Below are 19,593 nucleotides of genomic sequence, written 5' to 3'. Positions count from 1 at the left end.
TTCGTAAGGGAGGGCATTCGTATGTCGAGGTTCCACTGTATAAGTATTTACTTACACAGTTTTTGTACTACTGATCAGAAGGTTGTGAGTTGAAATCCCAAACCCAACTGCCACTGCTGAGCAAGGCCTGCAACCCTCAACTGCTCGGTTGTACAAAAAAAATGAGCTATGTATAAGGGCATCTGCCAAATATAAATATGATGAATGTCGTTGCCATTTCTTTTGACACTGGAAGCTGAATCCCCATCTTGGTTATCATATGAATCTGTTACTGCTAGTAGCCTACTGGATTTGAAACAACCCTGAAAGATGTCATTTGTTATTATGAGATCGTTCAGGAGGTCAATTTATACAAAGTGGGCTCTAGATTCTTGATTCTCTGGGGAATGATTACATTCGAGGAAATTGGTCACCATTTGTTGCAGTACTTGTAGCAGATAATCAATAAAAAAAAGAGATCATTCACAAGATATTCACAAAGCCCAACTCCATCTATAGAACCATCCAGAAACATAGGTAATGGCAAACTATTAGTGCTATAATCCTTGCACTCTATACAAGAAAAGGTTTTTTTGTTTTGATGAAGAACATGGATGCAGACAAGCTGAAGAGTAACATGAATGCCAGCTGATAAGCTACATAACGCTTTGTTTGTTATTGTCTCTTGGCAAGGTCAGCGTGTGACATTCTGCAACATTTCAACCATCAAAGCAACAACACACCCAAGCCAATAACCACTCGCTTTGTCAACACTCATTAAATTGGGGATGAGATAAGCAACGCGTTTGAGAGACCTGGAACATTTCTGATGTACAAATACTGTAGCATATGCACAAAGTGCTGCTTTATATCAACATGTCAGTATAGAGGTGTTAACCAGATAGATACATTTTTAGCTCAAACCCTTAACCAAAACATGCACAGCACTGCAAATCTGTCAGTTTGCACTGCCTCCTCATCTTCCATGTCAACACATTCCCACAACACAAGGGAAGAATTTGCAAATAACCATATGCTCAGCACACTTAAACACCAACTACAGTTAGAGCAAAAGTTCTCTCAGTGCTAAACGAAATCAGGAATATTAGATTAGAATTAGCCTCAGGGGTGATGACAAGCCAGGGGCAAGCCAGAGGCAGTAAAATGCTCAAAAGGCACTTCATCTCTGTCAGTCTACAGTATGTATGTTTGTATGTATGTTTGTATGTACGTACAATGCTTCATCTCATCTTCATCCTGAATGATCATTGTTTCGGAACAGCAGGTCAATCAGCCAGTCAAGGCTAGAACAATAAATTACTTATGTTTTATTTCTTTTCTAATACTAATCATACTGAATGCATTGGCAAACACAAGGTCCTTCTCACTCACTTTACATAATCAGAAAAGTGCCATTTTGTGTCACAACACATCTCCCTACACAGAAAGTGCTGCATTTTGCTTTGTTTTCTGGTCCTGTCACTGCCCCTTTCTCTTTATTGGTCTGTTCCTAATGTGAGCTTGTGTGCTTGCTTGTTATAAATGCATCCTTTAATTAACTTGCTTTTTATACTCTCCTTTTCCTTTGTCATCTTGACTCTCATGGTTTCTTATGCATTTCCCATCTCCTCTGCTCTACTCTACTCTTGTTCTGATTATGGATTGTCCTTTGTAACATTCATATTTATTGACCACCATCATTATTGGATTGCACTTAAGCTGCCTTCACACATACTGCGATTTTTATCACTGCAAGTCACCAGTCACTGCACTATGCAGTCTCCAGTACGCTTTCCTACTAATGGTTACCATAGTAATAAGGTTTATCAATAGGGGCTGCATTCCACTTGATAATAAATAATTTTTCTTGCCGCTAAAATGAAACATTCTGGAGGGAGACTTAGTATCTGTATATAAAGTTTACAAGGGTATATATGCATCATGTCATATAAGATGAAAGAGTAGCAGTGTGTGCTATTTTCTCTAGTGTCTTCACTCTTCACCTCCATATTTGAATAAACCTTTCTCAAATTTGTCTAGTGGTGGCTGGACATGCCCACCACTCATTGAAAATGAATAGTCTCTGGTTGCTTTGACACTGTTAGTCACTGTATGTGTGAATGTAGCATTAATAAGCAACATGCTGAGTTTTTGCACTTGCTTCCAGAATCATAAGCTCACACATTACATGTAAGCTCCAGTGTGCTGCCCGGTCCTATATTTTGGTTGCCCAGAAACCTAAATGACTCTGATAAAATATCATAGCTAACACAATGTAATAGCATATGCTGAGCTAGGTCGCTTGCTCAGAAGTATATACTGTAATTTGCCATGTACGAGACCACACAGCTATAGTCAAATGCTAATGTAGCATGTGTTTGTACTCTCAGATAAAGGCTAAAAAGCTGAGAGATTTTGGTTATGAGCTGTGCTGTTATCCTCAAGCTATGAACATCAGCTCACATCCTGAGAGTTCAAATTCCTATGCACAAGACACTCCATTTGCTGGAGAACATTTTTGCATTCCATAAACTTATATTTCTTTAAAAATACACTTTAATGCTGAGGTTTCTAGTTTGAAACATCCAAGACTGACTGTATAGGACTGGTCCAGATATCTGAGGCAATGGAGGTAAAAAATGCCTTAAGGCAATCACTGCAGGTCATCCATATTGTAACTATTATTGAAAGGTTTGCACAGGGGTGCCGGCTAGCTTGATCTCAATCCTACAGCCCTCTAGGAACAAGATGAAAGCTCAGCGACACGACATGAAGAAAACAATTCTCTCCCCAAACGGAACAGCTAACACCAAATTCACTCCAAACACAACCGGGAAAAATTCAAGTAGCTTTTGACAGAGAAGGGTTGGAGGCTCGACAAACCTGAAAGCAATACATGACCAGGGTGCAGTGGCTGAACACTCTGCTTTGAGATGTGGCCAAGGGAATGATTTCAGATGTGAGTGGATTGAACAAGAAAAGACACAAGTCAAGAAAGACCGATCTTGACTTGTGTCAAAACCCATTATTCAGTACTACATGGATCATGAAACCAAAGACAATATAAAAATACTAGAAGATTAAATCATAACTGGTATAGTGGTTAGTAGACTAAGGTTAGTCAAATGGTTTTTAGTTTTAAAATGGGTTAGTCAAATGGTTTTTAGTTTTAAAATGTTTTTAATATTACTATTAATATTTTTTTCCACTAAATCATAAATAAATAAATAAATAAATAAAAAAAAATAAAATTAAAATTAAAATCTTATTTGCTATCTTCCTGTTACATGTTCATATATTGAATGCTCTTTCTATCTCTCTCAACATATATGTATTTTATAAAGTATATAGTATTCTTTTCCCCTCATTTTTAAAAATCTTTTGTCCATTTTTCTCTCTAAACAGATAAAGATATACTCAGTTCAATTCAATTTTAGTTCTGCAGTGCATGATTTAGTTATGTAATGATGTACACTGTCACAAAGCAGTTTCTAAAAAAATAGATAAATTCAGGACATAGATTATAAATTTTAAATTTATCCCAAATGGGCAAGCCTAAGGGGAAGGAGAACTCCCTGAGACAAAATATGTCAATTGTCAGTAATACAATAACTTTTAGTCAGCACTACAGTTACAGTTAGTTCACAAAACTCCCACAGATTCAGGTTGCTGACAGATATACTGGTAAATTTGATCTCATTTTAGATATTTTGTCTCATTTTGTTCACACAGTGTTGGATCAGAGATGAATACATGTAACACACGTTTCAAAGGAAAACCCCAAATCTACCCATAACACCCCTAACATCACCCAAATCACGCTAAATCCCCCATCAACCCATCCTGTCCTCCCCTCAGGTTTACCCCAGACCGGTGGGAAACACTGTGTTCCTGAAGGTATTTGAAATGTAGGACACTGGACATGTGAACATAGCGAAGTGAAAAGCTAAGCAAGATCCTTATAAATAAATAATTAGATGTTAATCTTTTGCCTAAAAGCGACGTCACTGAACTATTGACTAAAGGAACACTGATTTAAAGTTTAATTGACAATTATAATGCTTCATAATTTAAAATGTCACTTCTGTGTATAAATATCCGCTGTTCCTCTGATATTAGCTAAAGGTAAATTCTGAGGTATAAATTTTTAAAAAATCTGTAATGAATTAAGGAACACTTATGGGACACCCTCTATATACAATATATTTTGCACTTAATTAATGACTAAATCACGATAAGCCACGGAAAATAATGAATGACTGGGAGGTGTGATGTGGTCCAGTTAATTATTCCCTGAAACATTTGATTCCTTTAATACCTACAGACAATCCTAGCGTTGTTGTACTGTGTGTGTTGTAGATAGTAAAGAAGAACATGTATGTTTGCACCATTCAGTGGTGTGGAAAATCCACAAAGCAGCTATAAACAGCCATTTTGTTTCCTGCCTTTCTTCTGTTCTCACTAGTAACGTTAATAATACTTTTAAAATATGAAATATTTAAAGATATTTAATAAAAAAAAAGCCTCAGTCCTAAAGACGTTCTACTATTTACTATATGGTGCATTTCAACAATTTTTTTCCTGTTAAGTGGATGATCCAGCATTTAAGGTCCTGTCTAAGAGTGTTACTATAGATAGAACATTAGAAAATTAATATAATCATTATAAATTTTGCAGCCAGAATGATGTCAACACCTCCTGACCAATCAGAATGGAGAATTGTGTTGAAAGTCTCCAATAGTAGATGGTCTGGAGTTTTGTTTTCCCTTCTGGAATAGAATTACCCTTTGCCTGAGGAATAGAATGTAAATCCTATGTCACCTCTTTGTCAATAATTTTCTCTGATAATTGAATATAAATGATATAAATGAATTAATGAATAAATAAATAAATAAATAAATACAAAATTGTATATCATACAGTATGTAATTATATATGTAATATGTTACTGACAGTGTAAATACTAGTATTTAAGGAGCACATTCAATATAATGGGTATTATTCCATGTGGTTGGGTACAATACTGTAATAATTAGAGAACTGAACAAGGGTTAATCACAGATATCCATTAGTAAAAATAAATTAATAAATAACAAACAAACATGACACTGATGATATACAGCTCAGAGAGCACCATCTATATTAATTTAAGCTAGCAAAGTACCAACCCACTGCCACTTCCATTAAGTAATATAAATTATTCTTCATATTTCAAAAGCTTTGTTGAAAGTCATTGCACCTTGAACAGCTAATGCGTTGTACAATCCAGAAATGCCTGGGTGGTGTTTTGTTACAGAAAATGATTAGTCAAACATGCTGTCGGTGTAAATCTGTGATTCTTGGCAGCAGAGTTGAAAAAATATAAAATGAAATGCCCATGAAATGTCTTTTCTTGTCAAAAAAAAGTTGTTCTGTAACACAAAGATTCAAGGCAAGTCAGTTCAGAAGACTTCATTTGCTAGATCAGTATTACATCGATCCATAAACTAGGATAAAAAGAGTATTCTTGTGCCACATTTGAACCAAAATAATTTTTCTTAGAAGTGAGCATTGGCTCTAGGGTCACTCAGAACTCGCAGGACTCAAAAAAAATGTTGTAAGATGGTCACATATGAATCTCACGGGAAAAAGAAAAGCCTCATTTGTTACGGTAAGAGTGTACTCAGTGCTGTGTGACGCATTTACTGCATTCATTCATTCATCTTCTGTAATTGCTTGAACCTGGTCAGGGTCGCTGTGATTTAAAGCAGGTAGGTTCAAACTAAAGCAATAATTGCATAAGCAGGTCTCAGTATTCCCTTGGGGTAAAAAGAAAAAAAAAAAAACAGACCCTGCACACCTCCCATTTGTCTCTCAGTGTGGAATGATGGCCTTCGTGGGATGAACTGGGTAAACAGTCTCACATCAGTGGCTAAAGAAAGAGTTAGTGTTCTGTCCTTGCTCAGGCTGAGAATGCAAGTACAAGAACACTCAAGAGATACGCATGTCTTTAAACATAAAAAATGAGACAATTAACTAGGGCGTAACTCCTCTAGCCTCTTTACCCCCTCTCCCTTCGGCCTTGTAAATAAATTTTCTTTTGTGGTCCCTCCGTATTGAGTAAAGCAAATGGCAGTTCTAACCCTTATGGGCCAATCAACACATTAAGAGTTAATGAGATTTAGATTACTACAGAGGATGTTCTGTACACACCAATGTGGTGAGGATTAGACTGGCACAAATGTCATTTTCATAGACTTAATTTGAAAATGTTGTCAGCTTGGTGTGCAGAAAACGGAAAAAAAGCTAAATAAGTAAATTAGCATGGCCCAAAAACAAACAAACAAACAAAAAGACTGTTAATGCATGAGATCATTCAAGATATAACATCATGATCTACGTTCTCAGGAATGGATTGTTTGTCTCCTAAATTATTAACCAATATGTAACATGGTTATTCATGTAATGGGTGGCATCAGAAATCTCAAGGTTGACCTAATTTTTGAGAATTACAACCTTACTGGAAACTACTGATTTGATATATTGTTTGCTTCTCTTCTGTGTTAAATATTTAGATTTATTCTTTTATTAAGCAAAAATAAAGATAGTAAATAATGTATGTATAAAAAATAAATGTATGTATATATGTATGTATGGATGAATGGATGAAGATAGAGAGAGAGAGAGAGAGAGAGAGAGAGAGATCACATATCATAGAAATGGGAAACACAACATGATATTTTTTCTTATAGTGTCCACTCCTAGTGATCCCTGATACACTTCTAACAAGATCTAACAAGGGCCATCCTTGTGAGGTGATGAACCATCTCAACCAAAGCCATCTTGTGTGCTCTACTCCTACAAGATGAAAGGTGAGGGTCAGGTGCAATAGCAATCAGACAGCAGGGACATAATGGACACCTTTAAATGGGACTAGACTCTTGCAGTGGAATTCCCAGTGATGCCAACTTCATCTGTAACCAAGGCTGGCTGTTCTCTTCCTGGAAAGATGGCTTCCTCTCCTTCTCTCTATCAATACAGAGCAATGCAATTCGATCAAGGTCATCTGCTAGGACATGTGTACAAAATTGGATGGTTAATCCTCTCCCCTGGCATTGCATGAGTATCAGCTTGGAAAGATGTAATGAATAGCTGCATGTGTTCCAATGCAATGTTACACTTGTAGCAGAGAACGCCCTGTGGAACTCGATTTGGGACACAGAAAAATGAAAAAAGACTCCTATAATCTTATGGCTGCTAAGAAACTGTGTGGTGGTGCTTTTACATAGCAATAGTGATGCATTGGTACTGTTTCATAACAAGCTCGTAACCGAGCGTAAACCCTTTAACACCCTTTTATATAATTACTACATACAGTGGAACCTTGGCATACAAATGCCCTCCCTTATGAATTTACCTTAAGAATTGAAATTTTTGCAAGAAATTAGCATTGGCATGCAAAACTTTCTCGGCATATGAACAAGCCAAACGCCGGCTAAGTTGCACATACATCAGGGAGACTTTCAAAACGTTGGTAGAAAGCCAAGAGAAGCCAATGTAAAGCAAGTTCAGGAATTTTACAAAAAAAATGTTTCAGTCAGATAGATAGATAGATAGATAGATAGATAGATAGATAGATAGATAGATAGATAGATAGATAGATAGATAGATAGATAGATAGATAGATAGATAGATAGATAGATAGATAGATAGATAGATACTTTATTGATCCCAATGGGAAATTTACAAAGGAAAGCTGTTTAGAAAGAGTCAACCCACAATACCAATGTTGCCGTCGGCATGCGTTCAAAAGCTATGTGATTGCTCTCGTGTTTTTTTTGTTGACAGATTGGTTGTGTGGGTGGTCTGTTCTATTTTTAGCCCAAACTTGGTTGCACGACTTCCTGTGAGGATGCTTGACATGGAATGCTTAGCTTGGGTCAGTTCTTTGTAAGCAGCCATAAAGTTTACATATGCTTCATATTGGTAATATTGGTCATATTTTTGGGTGGCTGAAACAGATTATCTGCATTTACATTATTTCTTTTGGGAAAAGTTGTTTCGCAATACAAATTTTCACCTTAAGAACTCGAGAGGAATTAAATTGCCAAGGTCATATGCCAAGGTTCCACTGTATTACGACTCTTTGTTTCTAGTATTTGTAGAATTCTCTAGAATTTTAAGATACATAAAGCTTAAATTTTCCTTTTTTTAAGAAACAATCACGGTGAGGGGTACAAACTTTTGCCACTGAAATATATATCTGTACACTATAAAGCTATTTTCACAAATGAAGTGGGAAGTGGTGGCTTAGTGTTTAAGGTTTTGGGCTACTGATGATAGGTTGTGAGTTTGAATTCCAGGTCCACCAAGCTGCCACTGATGGGCCCCTGAGCAAGGCCCTTAACCCTCAGTTGTATAAAATGAGATAAATAGTAAATCATTCTGGATAAGGGGATTTGCCAAATGCCAGAAAAGTTTAATTTCGTTTGGCCATTTGAAAAACAATTTTAAAAAAGTTTACAAAACATGGAATGTTTAGTTTAATCAAATGCAGTGTAATATGCACTTGATTGCCTCTGTATACATAAAGAAGAAGAAAAATGCCATTGAAAACGAACAGTTCTTTCCAAATCCTTCACTGCATAGGACTTTTGTAACTGATAATGTTTAGTAATTGTTAACAGAGAAAAATCTGATTGAAAAGTGTTTTTGTCCGTGTTTTAATCATAAGATTTGTTGACATTTGTTCACTCTTGTCTTGTCATCCTGTCTTGAAGTAGTTTTGTCTTCAAGTAGCCTTGACTTCCCTTTTTAAGTATTTTAAGTGTGTAAGATCGCGTTGAAGCACTACCTCATTTCATCCTGCAATGTGCATAATGATAAATGTGACTGAGCCTTATCCAAAATCGTTGCGTTTTAAAGTGTCAGTCACTAAGTGATCAGAATATAGAAGAGTCCATATTAGTGAAGAATGCTTAAAGCATGTTGAGCTATGCAACATTTCTATGAGAACCACGTATACCGTCTATATAATAATTTAATGAAAGGGTAGTTGTCAAACTGATGCGGAATATGTGATGATTGAAGTTGTTGATAAATGCGTATTCATTAGCACAATCTAAACAGCGGAACAGTTTAAGCTTGAATAGTGACAAATTAGCCAAAGTGTCTGCATATTAAAGTAGGTTTGATTGCAATAAACGTTAAACGTACGAGTATGAAAGCAAAGCAAACACGAATTTGTTTGTTTCATGTGGGCATTGGCAGAAAAAAGAAATAATATGTGTAATTTATAGACAGATATGTGCAGTCCTCCTATAAAACCTCAATGCAAATGACTTCACTGTCATAAAACAGGCTGGGAAAATGAGAAATCCGTTCTGCTAGCCTACCAGAGAAGAAAAAGCTCCAGTGTGCTGCCCAGTCTCATGTTTTGGTTGCCCAGAACCCTGATTAAATAGACTACAGATTGGGAGATGAGGTAATGCTGTAATACATGGCAAGCTAGTTAGGTATGTAACTGCATTAACCCTTTTACCAGTACACTGGTGTTCGATTTATCTGACATAAACAAATTAACTATTTATGGCGGCAAGTCTGATATAAAATGAGTCAGGACTCATTGTGTTTTTTCTTTGTTGGATAAAATAATACAGAATTTTAGTGGTGTAAGATAACAGCTTCAAATTTTAGGTGATTATGAACAAGCACTTGGGGCATCTCAGAGAGCAGAAATGGGAAAAACTACAGTTTTGTAGTAAAAATAGTGTGAGTAGTGTGTTCAATGAAAATTCCAACAAAAAGATGTGCACTTCCTGTACCAGGTTAATGCACTTATTTAACCAGAAAACAATGTGTGGAATTTGGACACATCATGCACTCAGCTGCACTAGATGAGAGGCTGGGCTACCACTGGATGTGAAAAAAATTCAAGATGGCTGACAGCACTCCAGTGGACAAGACATCTTACAAGTGACTTTTAATTGATCCCACACTGTGTGGTTTATTTTTCAACTTAAAATTTAAAATGTAATCACATTTTGCTGAAGCTAGCGGTGTTGTATTTATGTGTTTAATCTGTCTAGAATTTATACACTGTGTGGTGTAGAGTGGTGTAAGTAGAGTGGTGTAAGTAGAGTGGTGTAAGTGTAAGTGGATAATGTATAGGATGTCATTTAGGATGCAGCTAAAATGAACTAATTCACATGGATTTTATAATCTAAGATGAAATTTTAATAATGTTTTCTTAATTATACAAAGATAATAAATGTATAATCATTAATGCTTCTGTAAGATATTTAAAACATTATGGAAGGAGTCTCCAGTGTCAGCACTCTGTGAGAGATTGAGCTGCTTTGCACTTTCCACTTTCATGTTAACAGGACAAGGGGCAGATTAACAGACTCAGAGGGACAGTAACACACTCAGAGGCAGAGTAGCACACTCAAGAGACACAGTAACACACTCAGGCAGAGAAACATACTCAGAGGCAGACAAACACACTCTGAGGCAGAGACACATACTCAAAAGACAGAGTAGCACACTCAAAGGCAGAGTAACACACATAAGAGACACAGTAATACACTCTGAGGCAGAGACACAGAGTCAAAAGATAGAGTAGCACACTCAGAGGCAGAGTAACACACTCAGAAGCAGAGACACATACTCATAAGTAGAGTAACACACTCAAAAAGCAAAGTAGAACACTCAGAGGCAGAGTAACACACTCAGAGACAGAAACACATGCTCAAAGACAGAGTATCACACTCAGAAGGAGAGCAACACACTGAGAGGCAGAACAACACACTCAAGAGACATAGTAACACACTCTGAGGCAGAGACACACACTCAAAAGACATAGTAACACACTCTGAGGCAGAGACACACACTCAAAAGACATAGTAACACACTCTGAGGCAGAGACACACACTCAAGAGACATAGTAACACACTCTGAGGCAGAGACACACACTCAAGAGACATAGTAACATACTCTGAGGCAGAGACACACACTCAAAAGACATAGTAACACACTCTGAGGCAGATACACCCACTCAAGAGACACAGTAACACACTCTGAGGCAGAGACACACTCAAGAGACATAGTAACACACTCTGAGGCAGAGACACACACTCAAGAGACACAGTAACACACTCTGAGGCAGAGACACACACTCAAGAGACATAGTAACACACTCTGAGGCAGAGACACACACTCAAGAGACACAGTAACACACTCTGAGGCAGAGACACACACTCAAGTGACACAGTAACACACTCTGAGGCAGAGACACACACTCAAGAGACATAGTAACACACTCAAGAGACACAGTAGCACACTCTGAGGCAGAGGCACACACTCAAGAGGTAGCGTAACACACTCAAGAAGCTGAACAATCAGAGGGAGAGAAACACACTCAAGAGACACAGTAAAACACATAAGAGACACAGTAACATGCTCAAGAGACAGTAACACACTCATAAGCAGAGTAACACACTCAAGAGACACAGTAACACTCTGAGGCAGAGACACATACTCAAGAGGCAGCGTAACACTTAGAGGCAGACTAAAACACTTAGAGTCAGAGTAACAGTAAGGAAAACACTACCTGTCCTCTTCCGCATACATGAGTAAACACATGTCTATGATTGGCCAGTGTCACTGTGATTGACAGAGAACAGAGAATATCATCCCTCCCACTCAGACAGCATGACTGATTTTGCTGTCTAGATTTCCAGCCACAGAAGGCTGTAGCATCATCAAGATTTTATTATTATTATTATTATTATTACTAAAAAAGTTAACAAGCACAGTATGTCTTTTATTAAGACTTAAAAATGTCATTATTGGGAACCTGTAGTAGTATATGAGAAATAAAAATTTCATGCTGTTCTTGGGAAATAATCAACATTCGGGTGGTCACAGTAATTGCTATTCGTGTCGGGACGCATCACCTTGTTATTGACTACATCAGTGTTTTTATTCCTTGCATAATGAGCCAGTTGTTAGAGTGGAGGTGATGAGCAATGCATACTGAACTCTGAGCTTTAATTAAGGTATACGGGCTCAGCTTCTATTCCTCAGTGACTGTTTATAGCCTGACCTTTTCACTGGTTTAAACTTGGCAAGAGATGGCATGAAAGCACATTGACTATCTATGTTCTAACATATTTCATTATTTTATTTTTTTTTCATAAACAACTCCCACACTTTGAAAAGCATGAACCGCAAACGATTTATTGTCTTGAGCCAGGGTTTGAGATTATTACAGACGAATTGTGTTTAGTGAGAAAGCCTTTGTTAGGGTAGGAATGCACATACACACACACACACACACCACACATGCGTTTATATATAATTTCAATGTGTTTGCTGTGAGAAAGTTGCTGTCAGGTGCTAATAGCAAAGCTCCCTGTGCGCAAGCTGACAGCGCTTGTCAGCTTAGCCAGCGCTTCTTAAAGATACAATGAATATCAGCAGTAATTCTCCACAGAAAGCGTCGTCCTGCTAATTCTTCGCACGAAACCTCGGTATAAGCCTGTATACACACTACACACTACACGTCAACAGCTCTATAATAAGTGTAGGTTTGCATGCTGGGAATACAGCGCAAGTAATGTACGCTAATTCATTCAACACAGTGAAGAACTACATTCTCAAGAGTGCATCTGCTAAAAGATGAAAAGATGAACTGTCACATTTCTTATGTGTCAAAAAAAGATGTGGTTTAAAGAGTAGAGGTATTTTTGTTCTTATGTATGACGAGGTTGATGGAAGCCAAACTGACTTTAGAAACCACACACTGTGTCGGGATGGTCTCTCGAGGAGAGTGTGCTATTCTAGCCCAGGAGACATCCGGGGACGGATCTATACTGCTCCATATAGGACTACATGTTTCCAGAGCAACACTCTCAAGAGGAATACTAAATGACAGACATGTTCAAGTGTGGAATATAGGTGCAGGAATTCAAGGGTGATTCCACAACCGGGAAGTTATTCCTGTTCCAATGATACTGCCTTCACCAATGTGTATGTAAAGTGACAGGGGAAGACTTTTAACCAACATTTTAACCATCCAATGTATTGAGAAATACCATACAACAGTGGCAACATTCAATTATTGACCCAGTTAGGTACTTTATTTAAATTAAAGTGCAGATATATATATATATATATTTATTTAATTTGTCAAGCACATATTCTCATTACAGCACAGATTGTTCTGCACTTTTATTTATTTATTTTTTTTAATATTTTAATATATATTTTTTTAAAAATATTTACATATTACTTTTATTGCTTTTTTGTTGTTGTTGCTGAGGCAGAGACACATACTCAAGAGGCAGCGTAACACTTAGAGGCAGACTAAAACACTTAGAGTCAGAGTAACAGTAAGGAAAACACTACCTGTCCTCTTCCGCATACATGAGTAAACACATGTCTATGATTGGCCAGTGTCACTGTGATTGACAGAGAACAGAGAATATCATCCCTCCCACTCAGACAGCATGACTGATTTTGCTGTCTAGATTTCCAGCCACAGAAGGCTGTAGCATCATCAAGATTTTTTATTATTATTATTATTATTATTATTACTAAAAAAGTTAACAAGCACAGTATGTCTTTTATTAAGACTTAAAAATGTCATTATTGGCAACCAGTAGTAGTATATGAGAAATAAAAATGTCATGCTGTTCTTGGGAAATAATCAACATTCGGGTGGTCACAGTAATTGCTATTCGTGTCGGGACGCATCACGCATCACCTTGTTTTCCCATTATTTGGAAGGAAGCAGTTTTTATATTTGCTTAAAAAATCTCAAATTAAAGCAGTGGTCAGACCTGAAATGTAAGAAACAGGATTGTTTTTTTTTTCTTAATCTTAATTTATCTTTAACTCATTTATTTATTTATCAACTAGGAACTGGCCAAGGACAATAAATGAAAACTCTCAAGTTTTCACTCTATTGTGTCCCTGATAAATAAATAAATAAATAAATAAATAAATAAATAAAGAAAGAAAGAAAGAAAGAAAGAAAGAAAGTCTATTATAATTACTCTTAACCCTGAAATTTGATGAGTAAACACTTAGTAACTTATAGTAACTTATAGTATAAGTATAATAGTAATAATAAACTATTATTGTGTGTGTGTGTGTGTGTATATATATATATATATATATATATATATATATATATATATACATATATATATATATAGTAATCCATTACAGATGAACATTTACATATATTTCAGTTCCTCAATATTCGCTCAGTTACCCAAACACATTCCCCGCTATGAAATATTTGCGATATTTATGATGTCATAACATTCAAGTTGCATCATCCAGCCTTCCTTTTGTTCATTAGATGAACATGCACTTTGAACATGCAGTTCCCTTCTCCAAATGATTAAATTTAATGTATTAATTAATAAAAAAAATCAAGTTAATTAATGGAAAGTTATCAATTATTTGGATGGAAGCAGTTTATATGTTTGCTTTAAAAAAAATCTCAAAATAAAGCAATGGTCAGAAGAACAGGATTGTTGTGTAATAAGGGTTAACCCAGTGTTGAAGGGTTAAATACACACTTCCTAAGATTGAAAATGAATAAATAATAAAGAATAATTTAATAATTGAGAGGCTAAATGGGACGCCAATCGTGAAATCACCTCTAACCTTTTAAGCAAAACTGAATAATGGATAGGAATAAAGAATACAAGGAGAGGATTGATTTGTGCCGTGACGCAAACTCATTATACAGCCTTCAAATCTTGAGCAATATGAATAAATATGAATATGAATATAAAACAAGAGCAAGTGCTTCTGCTGCAGGGTGTTACACGACTCTGCACTGATGCTCAACTCGCGTCTGTAAAGTTACATGTGAATAATAATGGAACATTTTTCAACACTTCCTGTTGTGGGTTACATATTTATTATTATTATTATTATTATTATTATTATTATTATTATTATTATTATCATGTTATTTTCTCAAATAAGTAATGCTTTTCCTCCCACACATGGTTGTGTATTAGTCACCTGAAATCATATGGGTTTAATCATGTGAAGTTTCAGGAAACATGTTGAAACAAACATTCAGGTGTTTGATTTATTTTTCATGCCATCACAAGTAACTCACATAATCATGTGTGAAAAGCATAGATCAGATATACAGACATACAGACACACACACACACACTCACTCATTCACTACTCACTACTCCAGCATCCCAGCCCACCAGCAGGGGGAGATCCGGCTTAACACCAATTTAGTGCGGATGGAAAAAAAAGCATTCACAAATGTGCCGAGCTGTAGAGGACAGCACGCCTGTCTAACCCCAGTGTTGGCATCTCCATCTGTGCTGGGCTGCATGGGCACTGAGCTCTGCCAAACACGCATGTCACTCAGACTCATTTTCAGCTGCCTTTTGTGCTGCTGTTACTTCATCTAATCCACCATGCTTGAACTCATCTCAACTTCTGTCAATGCCTCAGCTGTCACGAAGTACACGTAATCATCAAATTCCACTTTACAGTCCAAAGTGCTGAACCCCTGAGCACGGAGATCACCGCATGCATCGCGATGTGTGGCTTTCATGCACCTCGATTTCCTAAAACTGTCAATCTTTAACAATACCATAGCGGGTTTATTCGTTTAAAAACTCTGTAAAGATGAATCTGGCTGCTTTGCATGACTCACCTGTATATTTTGTACCTGGTGGTGAAGCCCTGTTGGTAGCGCTCCACAAACTCCGTAAATTCCTGCGACTGATGAAAAGGCCCTTTGTCTGAAAGGAGCCAGCCGAATGGACCAGCAGCATCCCGCGAGCCTGTGGCCGAGGCTACAACCCAGCAGTGGAGGCTTAGTAAAATACACTCCCATGGACACATGAGACACGCCAGTCTAAAAGCAACACACCGGCAGCTCATGCTTCACCCCACGACTCCACATTCTCTCAGGACTTTCCTCACCTCCTGAAAGTGCTAAGAGAGAAAAAGTGGAGTTAGACGGCACCTCAGGTCTGGCTAACACACTACTCACAAAAGAAAACAAAACATTCAGGATTAAGTAATCATGGGTGAGCTATATAAGTTCCCATTGATTTTTTAATGCAAGAGTTAGGATCATTATATCCCACATACATTAGCTTCAAGAGGATAACAGCAACAGGATATATAAAATGCTTAACTTAAACAAAGCTTCACATGGCTAAATGTACCTATACAATGACAGCAAATCTCCCACACACTCCATCACACTGTGTCATGAACACTATCTACTGCCACTGTCCCAAAGGACAAACCACTACTCCATAAATAACACAGTAATCTTCATGTTAAACATTTTTAACTCAATAGAAGGTCAGTACCTATAAGGAAATGTGGATTAATGAAATAAAATGGTGATTTAGAAACAGTGTTAAAACAGCAAGGTAGGGGAAAATCTCTACACTTTATCATCTATATTTATAACCATCTACTATCCAAATAATGACCCCATAACCAAAGCATAATAAAACAACATGGAATTGCTTGGTTGTTCTATTTTTTATTGTAAACTGTTCCACTGTAGACTGTCCCATACCAAATCTTTTAGCACTTTTAATTAGTGAAGCCAATTGAATAATAAATCAATAAATCATTGCATTCCTATTCCTTTGAGAATAATCACATGGACTTTACATGTTACTAATCACATGCACACGGGTTTTACATGCAGTTTTTATCTTCACACGTGATTTTTTCATGATTCCTTCATGTTCACATGTAAGTATTTTCAACATAGTTCATTTATTTACACAACTGTGCCCTAGTATTAATTTACACTAGTCATGCAAAATGTGATCTGTAAACATTATGAATGTTTACCACCTCATGTGATTTTTACATGATTTATTCATTTTTGTGCGATTTTAAACCTAATTCATTTATTTTCACCTGATGTTTATACTATGAATTCATTTTCACATTTGATTTGACACAAGATTAATTTCATTTTCTATGTGTTTTTTATAGCGTTCATCTTTTTTTACACATGGTTTTACACTCATTCGTGTTCACGGGTGATTTTTAGACTATTGATTTATTTTTCAATTTACTTACTATTGATTTATGTGATTTTGACACGGATTTATTTTCACATGTGATTTTTCATTCTGTGCTTATTAACATGCAAGAAGTACCATTAAGCCATCAATTTATTTTTCACATCATTTTTGTTTGTTTTCACATGTGATTTTGTTTTGTTTCTTTCCAGGTGTAAATTTTACACATTGCTCCATTTTCTTTTCATGTTTCTTACACAATTCATTTATTTTCAGATGACTTTTAAAGAAGATTTATTTATTTTTGCAGCATTTTTAAACAAGATTCAAAACGTGATTATTAATAATAATAATAATAACAATAATAATAATAACAACAACAACAACAACAACAATAATAATAATAATAATAATAATAATAATAATAATAATAATAAACATGGTCTTTTATTTGTTCACTTATACATTTCTTTTCCCATGCAGGAAATGCAGTTTTATTTCCATTCACTCTTTTTCTTTCTTTATTTATTTACTTTTTCTATCAAATGATTTCATGTGACACGTTATACAGGTATAATGATTTTATTTATTTATTATTTTTTTAAACACGTCGGGCGTTTCAACTTTTAGGCATGATTAACTTTACATGATTTACATTTTAGATGCATGATGTCACGTGCCTATTTCAGGGCATGGTAAAACGCTCCTGTATAAGAATTTCACATATTAATTATATAATCCTCACCTTTGCGGGGGGAAAAGAATTATGCTCACATCTCATATGTGAAACCCTTTAGGATTTTTCCTTTAGAGTGCTGAATGCAACAACTACAAGCCATCATTTCCATCATGCTTCCACCGAGGCAGATTTCCATAGAAAATGAGTTTCTTTACCTTCTTTAAGTGCTGGGTTGTTCACTCACTTCCCAATCAATTCCCAGTTTTCCAAATCACAGCGCTAAAAATAAAAAAATAAAAAATCTTGGATCAGTTGACATGCATTTTCGGATGACCTTCCGCTCACTTTATCTCAGTGTTTTGGAGAAGTGCAAACGGCGGCGGCGGAAAAACACAGCGCGTGACATCAGTCAGCACTCAGTGGTCCGCGCGTGCACTCCCGGTGTCCAGTACGCAGTAATACGCAGTCCGACAAATATCATTCAAAATTCACTTGATAAACATTTAAAGCTGTCCCTGTGTCGACTGACCCGTGCAGACTTCTTCTCCTTTCAATGTCCGTGCCTCTGTCCAGGCAGAAAGGAAGTTTTAACCCCGCACAGCAGTGCACGAGTTGTGGGGCTTCTGCTTGTCGATGTGATTCGGGATGCTCCGCGCCTGTGTATACTCCATAGACCTGCACCTCGTGTCTGTGTTAGTGTGTGTCCGATGATGCTCCTGTACGCCGTCGGAACGTGCCATTTATTTCGGAGGCAAGCCTGCTCCACTCCTGATTGGCTGTGCGGAGTGTATAGGGGCGGGGTTATGAGGACGATCTCAAAGTGTTCTATGTTCATAAAGCATAGGGTGTTTGTGATTTTTATAATGTTTTTAGTAAACGTAACAACACCTAATCATCACATCTGCTCGTTTTTAACATCCCCCAAAAGATCAGTTTAATCCAAACCTCACTCTTTTTTTCTCAAACAGTTAAAAAGCAAAAAAAGAATCCAATCAATATCTGAGGTCAGGGTTGTGGTAGTGATGGAGTTTGTCTTGGGCTTGTGGTGGAAATACACACTGGATTGTGTGTCTATTACATCACACCATACACACACATTCACACCTAAGGGCAATTCAGCATAGCCAGTGCAACTAGTCATGACTAACAGAAATATATTATTAGCAGTGTTAATAATTTCATTAACACATACCTAATACCTCAATGCTAATAACCGGTGATGTCAATTAACCAAAAATAACAAGATGCGTGAATTAGTACATATTTGTCATTGTGGACTTCATGTTAGACAGGAATAAAATATTTATTCACATATCCATGTTCTCTAGCACATTGTCAGTAACCTGGAGTCTATCCCACGGAAATCAGGGGACAAGGCAGGAGACAGGGTGCCAACCCATTGGAGGGCACAATTGCACAGACTCACTACAATTTCGAGATGCCAATCAGCCTACAGTGCATGTCTTTGGACTTGCGGAGGGAACCCCAGAAGCACAGGGAAAACATGTAAACACACAAAGTGGAGGCAAGAATCAAACCCCAACCTTGATGGTAGGAGGCAAACATGCCTAAGCCACCATGCCTAGAGTAAATAGTAATTAATGCAGGAAATTTAGCAAAGCTAAATGGCATGTTTTTTGTGAGGTGGGAGGAGATACATAACAAGAACCTGCACACACAATAACCCAAAGACATGATTGAACCGAGGATCCTGGAGCTGTGAGCCAGCAGTGCTATTCACATCACCGCCACATACATGCCAACGTCAATACAATTATACAGTCACTGTCATGACTATTGTAGCGCCAATTAACAAACGATTAACATGCTGTCTTATTGATGAACACATTGTAGCTTAGAAAACAGTTGGACTTAAGTTAGAGTTGGAGTTAAACAAAATGT

The 19,593-nt window shown here is 36.8% G+C and overlaps 1 protein-coding gene across 2 annotated transcripts in view; it reads right to left on the bottom strand.

Annotated features, from left to right (window-relative positions):
• The window catches only part of brinp3a.1 (bone morphogenetic protein/retinoic acid inducible neural-specific 3a, tandem duplicate 1), a 57,692-nt gene extending 39,274 nt beyond the window's left edge, over positions 1-18,418 (bottom strand). The window contains exons 1-3 of one of the 2 annotated variants that reach the window (XM_058402174.1): positions 18,221-18,418; positions 17,907-17,970; positions 15,668-15,951 (exon numbers count right to left, since the gene is read on the bottom strand). In XM_058402174.1, the coding sequence (XP_058258157.1) occupies positions 15,668-15,897 (230 nt within the window). In that variant the 5' untranslated portion in view covers positions 15,898-15,951; positions 17,907-17,970; positions 18,221-18,418. Of the gene's footprint in view, positions 1-15,667; positions 15,952-17,906 lie in introns of both variants that reach the window. The other variant, XM_058402173.1, reaches the window with a different exon arrangement.
• Between the last annotated feature and the right edge of the window lie 1,175 nt (positions 18,419-19,593).

This window comes from Hemibagrus wyckioides, linkage group LG11 (genome assembly GCF_019097595.1).
Source record: "Hemibagrus wyckioides isolate EC202008001 linkage group LG11, SWU_Hwy_1.0, whole genome shotgun sequence".
In the NCBI taxonomy this organism is placed as follows: Eukaryota; Metazoa; Chordata; class Actinopteri; order Siluriformes; family Bagridae; genus Hemibagrus; species Hemibagrus wyckioides.
The sequence above is the reverse complement of the archived record's forward strand: the minus strand, read 5'-3'. Positions and strand labels throughout refer to the sequence as shown.